This window comes from Mangifera indica, chromosome 1, assembly GCF_011075055.1.
Source record: "Mangifera indica cultivar Alphonso chromosome 1, CATAS_Mindica_2.1, whole genome shotgun sequence".
Taxonomy (NCBI): Eukaryota; Viridiplantae; Streptophyta; class Magnoliopsida; order Sapindales; family Anacardiaceae; genus Mangifera; species Mangifera indica.
The window spans coordinates 13,660,893-13,667,968 of record NC_058137.1 but is presented as its reverse complement, the minus strand read 5'-3'; the positions used below and the strand labels follow the sequence as shown (position 1 = coordinate 13,667,968).

Sequence of the window (7,076 nt, the reverse complement as noted above, 5' to 3'; positions counted from 1 at the left end):
TTTAATTGAAAAAGTCATTAGCATAAATAAAGGCTTATATATTTGTAATAAATCAATTAATCAATTAAAGTTTTCAATAAAATTTATGTTTGAGTTTTCTAAGAATTGTTTTACAAATTTTATTGAATTTTTGTTAATGATATCAACCACAAGCATCCTTGCAAATGATATCTCAACTCCATCTATGCTTATCCTGCATCAATTCTTGCTAGAACTATCTTGAGGAGTTTTAATTTTCCGAAAGGATTTGTTTCTAAGGTAATGGCAATAAACCCATTTTACCTATATGTAGTCAAAATTTCTACTAGCTATATTGCATATGTGACCCACCAAAGCCGTCCTATTTCAATCTTTGGTTCTCATGATTCTCAAGCCACCTTCATCCTAAGGTATTCTAAATTACATTTTGCTTGGCTTTGTTTGTGGGTGGGGCGAGAGCATAGTTGTTTGAAAATTTGAACCTGTTTCACTCAGTCATACATTTAGTCAGTGTCCATGGAAGAGCCCTATTGTCAATCCAAAAATATTGTTACAAAAACCCTTTCACTATTCCATTATAATTCTTTGTTAAATTGTACAATGTTAGCGTGAGGTGTCAATATTTGTACTACATGAATGCTTTTGAAAATACAGCTAGCACCGTGGAGACAAGTGCTGTTTTAGCTAAGAATATTTCGAGGCTCATTGTGTTGAGATTCTTTCGCAGTGAATCATTGTACTCATCAAACTTGGACAGCTTAAGTTCTGATGGCAAGGAACCGCAAGTAGATTTATGATTAATATATTATGAATCAATATGTAAAAGTTGTACAGTTAATCGATTATCAAATGTAGAAACAAGAAACCTGTCTTTGCTTGGGAAAAATTGAAGTTTTACGTCATTTTGGAAGAAACAAAATGTTAGGGACGTTCATCTCAAATGTTTTTTTTTTTTAATTTTAACAAATTAAAATTATAATTGTAAAGAGTACACACACACCCCATTAGGGTGTCTGGCGTGTGATGATTTAAACCCAAAAAATAGAATGTTAGGTTTGCGTATTAAAGTCCAGATTTGTAAACTGTAGCTCTCAATAAATATTCTCTTGAATTTAAAAAATAGTTTATGAAAAATAAAATAAAACTCATATTTAAGGGTAGATTTGATACCAACTGACTTTACTCAAAATAGATTGAACCCCAACCAAGCACAATTCTTAGGTTGAACTCATTTCTATAAACAAGTCCAACACAATTCATAGGTTAGGCTCACTTTTATAAACTGATTGAGTTCGAATTGCACTTTGTTTGCTGGGATCCTCCCGTGAAGTGGACCATACTTTGTTTGCTTGGATCCTCCCGTGAAGTGGACCATACTTTTGATTTGTCTGTTCAACTTCTGAGCCCAATACATTTGATTCATAGCCAAACCCAAAGAAAAATATATCTTTGCCAGTGGATTCGATCCCAAATAGCTTGTGTTCGACTCACAACTAAATCAAAATGCACTGATAGAACTTAAATAAATCAAGCTCCATCCAAGCCAAATTTGAGCAACAATCTACTTGAAATGAGTCAAACTAAAGTATACCATTATTTGAGTTCGACTAGGATGAATCCACCACGACAAATTTTAGACTTATGTACTAAATAGATGGATTAAAATATTGCACTGATCTGTACATATCTTATTTGGAGAATAATTGTGAAAGCTAAACCAAACTAAAATGTACACAACAACAAATCAAACAAAACGTACATGCATTGACAAAGGCCACGACCAAAAGATGCATCAAGAATGCTTAGCAGCTTCATGAGGCTGTAAGTTTCAATATTGTTTAAAAGTTCATTCAACTATGCAGGCAGTGGTTCTGTCGGTACTGCATATGAACAATTATCAGGCATTGGAAATTAGTAAAGTCGTTTTTTAAGTGTGTGTGGAGAGAGAAAGCAGAACAGAGGAAAAGTGAGAGAGAGAGAGAGAGAGAGAGACAGACCTTTCTTTTTTGTGGAAAGTTCAGCTGAAGCCATCTCAGAATCGTCAGCAACCACCTTGGGAGCAACTGGGGCTTTGGTTGGCACATCAGGCAACTCCAAATGCTTTTGCTCTTCCAATGGTCCTTTACTAGGTACTTCTGGCATATCTTCAATGGACATCTAAAAGAAAGGGTTCCGATAAAAGTATAATTAGAAAGGATACACACACACACACATATGCAGGGCTGAATGCTAAGATATATGTCAATTTTCAAAATGTTAAGATTAAAATACAAATTTCAGTCAAAAAAAAGAAGAAAATAAAAGTTGAGTTGTAGTGGAAACAACATGCCTATAATTATGCAAGAAGAAAACTAATCAAGCAAACCAATTTAGTGTCACCCATTCTCAACTAATTATTATGTAAAATAAAATCTTCCTGTTGACTTTCCGTAAAATTCAAAGTTTTCCAAGCCTTCGACATTGAAGCATCTATAACAAAAATTCAATTGGATCATGGAGAAAGATGGGAAGATTATTTTCATCCTGAAATTAATATAATTTGGTAAGCCCCAATAAGATAAAAGAAAAATCATATTCTTCATATCAGTGGCCTCTACAAGAAAAGCATAGGAAAAAAATCACAAAAGAATACAACCCAAAAACCGACATGCAAGTAGTTTGACTATCTACTGTAATATTAATTAAGATGAAGTTTGGTATAATTGTGTTCAGAAATATCGGCAATTAACTAGAATGAATATAAGTAGGAGAATAAATGAAGATTGAAGCCATTTGTTCGAAGAAAATATATACACATACCTGAGTTTCCAGTTTCTCAAATTCGGCCAAAATATCCTCTTCATCTTCTGCCGACAATTTCTCACCCAATATTGCATTGATTTCCTATAAGATCATAACAGATATGATACTTCAGCTTCAGAAATCAATAAAACAATTTAGGAAAAAGCAAAATGTAAAAAACTATTGTTGGGACTATAAAGTTTGTAATCATAAAAGGTCGACAAATTCATAAATTTTCTTGAGTTTTTATGCTGGTGAAATATGCAGTAATTTTGCACACTGGTACATCCAGTATCAAAAATGTAAACCACACACAAGCCATGACACTGACAATGGTTTTCTTGTGATACACAGAACAGAACTACAACGTGCAACTGAGTTTTAACACTCATTACAGTTTATGGTATATTACTTAGGCTCTACCACTCAAGCTTATAGAATAAGTTTGACCACAATAAATAATCTAATAATATGATAATTAGCTTATACAAACACAAAAAAAACCCTTATTTTAGATGGTACTAATAGGGGCATTTATAAGACAACCCTTTTTCTCCTTCTCCCTTTCTCCTACACACAAAGTAGAGCAAGAGAGAGGGTAGAGCTTGTGATTTTCAACATGAGCTGTCAACCCAATATGAAAAAAATCGGGTTAGGATTAAATTTTTTTGACATGAAATGTATTTCAAGTCAATCAGACATGACTTAAAACTAAATCATGTAGCTTTAGGGTCGACACAAAAGTAACCCAAACAAACTCAAACTGACTCGAATGTTTAAAGAAATGTTAATTCAATAAAATTTATTAGGAATAAATTATAAAAATGCTGAAGTACGATATTAATAATAGTTAGAATCTTTACAAATTACATATAATTTTATCTTTATGTAATTGTAATTACTCATATTATTCTTTATTTTTATTTAAATATTTTTATTTTATTATTCAAAGTGAGAATCTGATTTGGTTAGTCAAATTATTGACATGTTTTAATGGTTTTGGCATATAATTTTTAGATCATTTGTAAACAAAACAAAATCTTAAATTGTGTTTTATTAATAATAGGTTAGGATAATTTGATGAAGAAATTATATTGTTAAAAACACTTTAGAATAGTGGAAATAATATACAATTTTGGGTTAATGTTAAAGGGTTAGGTTAGAGTTGAAAAATTTCGGCACAATTCAAATGTGAGTCAAGTTAGGGTTGAACTTCTCTAATTTGAAACCCAAATTAACATGAAATAAATACGATACAATGACACGAACTATCAGGTCTAAGAGAGGATGGGGAGAATCTCTAATTAATGCAAAGATAGTTGTCATTACTTTTAACATAAGCAAACCAGAGCATCTATAAGGAAAATGCACTGATTTCTGACGAACCTTTAAGGGCAAATATATATTTACATATATTATTGTACAGGAATTGAAACCAAAACAGATAGAGGTGTGACATGAAATAAAAATAAACATTATCTCAAAAGAATCATAAACCAGATAGAAGTCAAAGTTAGGCTTACATCTTGATATGCTTTCGCTTCTTCAGTATCATCCATTAACTTCTGAACATCATCCAGATTTATCTCACTTTGTATAGCCTTAATTGCTTTTGTACCTGCCTTCAAACTATCAAATACAGCTTTTTGCTTGCTTCCTAGTTCAATATCTGCCAACTAGAAAAAAAAAACATAAGCTTACATATCTTGTTTCTTAAGGAAATTAAAAGGAAAGGGAAAAATAATCTCATTCAACAAAGTTATCAACTTAATACCAAAGAACATAGATGAGTGAATCTCAGTCAGACCCTCCTTATTCGAAAAACAAACTAAAATAAGAGGGAAATAAACTTCAGCTTAAATAAAGAACAATTACTTGTTGTTCAACATTAATAAGCCAGGTATCAACTTGCTTCAGCAATTCTTCTTGTGCTTTCTTCTTCTTCAATGCTAACAATGCCCTATCCTTTCTCTTTTGATGAATCAAGTCTCTAGCAGCTTGTTTTTCTGCTTCAATGACAGCATCAAGCTGGAAAGAGTATACCATAAAGGAAATGTCATTAAAAGAAACAAAATCAAGTTACTACATGAACATTTCTTCAAGAAAGTTCCCCCTTAAACACGCTACAGATCCAATTATATGCCTAAGATAGTTGATATTTCTGAAAAAGTTTCAGAAATCAATTAGTTTGAAAGAAAAAATACACATGCCTCAATTCTTTGAGATTTTAAGAATTAATAGTTTGAAAATTGCTTTCAACAGCTGACAATGTATAGAGTAACCTGAAAAATGGGATAATACTATTGCAGCACCCCCCTTCTCTTTTCCCAATTAATATTTTGCAGAACTTTCCAGCATAAAATTGATTGGGTATAACTGAATATAACTGAAACACTTGAAGGACACATAGCAAAAGCAAAAAGCAACATGCATAAATATAACAAGCCAAACAAGTGAGAAGATCACCGGACTCTATTATGGTAACCCAAATGTTAACTAGCTCCTCGACAAAGAGAGAAATTTATTTGTTCAGAACCTTTTGCAAATTCACATTCTAACACAAAAACTCATGTTTGCATGCTATCGCACATGAACAAATAACCCCAAATACAAGCAAATTCACTAGCACTTCAGCAAAATGCAGATTTGAGGGTATATATACAGCCAAAAAAAATCAATTTGATTTCACATCTTGCCATTTCAAACAATTATATCAAGCCCTATGAATTCTGAGAATTCCTCTCAACAATTTGCACCAGCCCCACAATTCTCATCAGTAAAGCGCAAATTCAAGAACCCTAATACAAGATAGCTTTTTTTCCATTTTAAATATCCATTTTCCAGTAATTTAATAACAATTTCATACTTCTCACATGAAAAAAGGCACAAAGGATCATCCAATAATCTCCCTACAGATTTATTTAGCTCAAAGCAAACAGATTTGTCAAAATTATAAATTATACAAAGCCCATGATGAATTTTATTTATAAAACGTTAATAATCCAAGTAGTGGGCTAATGAATTCGTACTATGCAGTAATAAAAAGAGAAATTACGTGAAATTAGCAAGTGAACATTAAAGAAAGACACCTGTTGAAACGCACAAATTCAAGAACCTTTAACCAAGATAGCCAGTTTTCCATTTTAGATATCGATTTTCCAGTAAAGCAATAACAATTTCATACTTCTCACATGAACATAGGTACAAAGGATCACCCACTAATCTCCCTACAGATTTATTTAGCTCAAAACAAACAGATTTGTCAAAATCATAAATTATACACAACCTATCATGAAATTTATTTATAAAACGTTAATAATCCAACTAGAGGGCTATTGAATTCGTAATATACAATAATAAAAAGAGAAATTACGTGAAATTAGCAACTGAGCATTAAAGAAAGACACCTGTTGTTGGTATTGAGCAAGCTTGCGTCGCTGGGTTTTGAGGGAGAGAATGGCTCGATCCACATCAGTGATCTTAGGCTTCTTCACAAATATATTCCCCATATCTTTGATTGAACTATCTCCAAAAAGAAGAAGATTAACAAAACGATAATAAGTTGGGAGGAAACCCTAGATTGCAGAGCTCCCTCATATCATATCGCGCTCTTATTCTTCAGCCGCTTTGATCATCAAGAGTCCATAAAAAGTCGATCGCCAGTAATAGGATGACAGATGAATGCCAACTCCATTTATAACAAAGATGTCCAGGGCCTGGGTTGGGTTGGATGGGGCCGGGCGGGCCTAATTCTCTGTGGTCTACTGGGTTCATGGGCTATGCCAGGCAAAGACTTGTCTTTTGATGAGTTTTGTGGGTTATATCAACCCGTTGGGATAACAAGACCCAGGGCATATTATGTAATTTTATTAATTATTAAGTTTATAATCTTTTAAATTAAATGAGTAAGGAACTTTTGCAATTTTTTTTTAAAAACAAATTAATCATGATGGAGAAAAACCGTGATTACATGATAAAAATAAAAGAAGTCATAAATAAAAAGAAACTAAACATATTATAAAATTTACAACTATCATTATCATATATTTTTAGTCATCCTTTATATCTAAATTCTTATAATTTTTCAAATATATTTTAAATGACTTGATTTTGTAGTTTGAAATTTACTGTCACTCAATCCCTCATACACATAATGTTTTCAACCATATTTGGCTATCCAAACTATAGTCATCGCTTTTTTATCCTCATTTTAGAGTGCACAAGGAAATTGAAAGGAAGTTAAGAGATATCCCATAGACTAAAGCTTCCACGGACAAAAATAAAGTTAAAGTTGCTTGGGAAGAAGTTGCCTCCCA

General features: G+C 32.2%; 1 protein-coding gene across 1 annotated transcript; it reads right to left on the bottom strand.

Annotated features, from left to right (window-relative positions):
- Positions 1-1,550: 1,550 nt before the first annotated feature.
- Positions 1,551-6,442, bottom strand: LOC123194986 (vacuolar protein sorting-associated protein 20 homolog 2-like). The gene is made up of 6 exons (XM_044608512.1): positions 6,168-6,442; positions 4,636-4,788; positions 4,284-4,436; positions 2,779-2,862; positions 1,977-2,136; positions 1,551-1,859 (listed from the first exon to the last, which is right to left on the bottom strand). The coding sequence occupies exons 1-6, from the start codon at positions 6,267-6,269 to the stop codon at positions 1,834-1,836; spliced, it is 678 nt and encodes a 225-aa protein (XP_044464447.1). The 5' UTR covers positions 6,270-6,442; the 3' UTR covers positions 1,551-1,833.
- Positions 6,443-7,076: the final 634 nt, after the last annotated feature.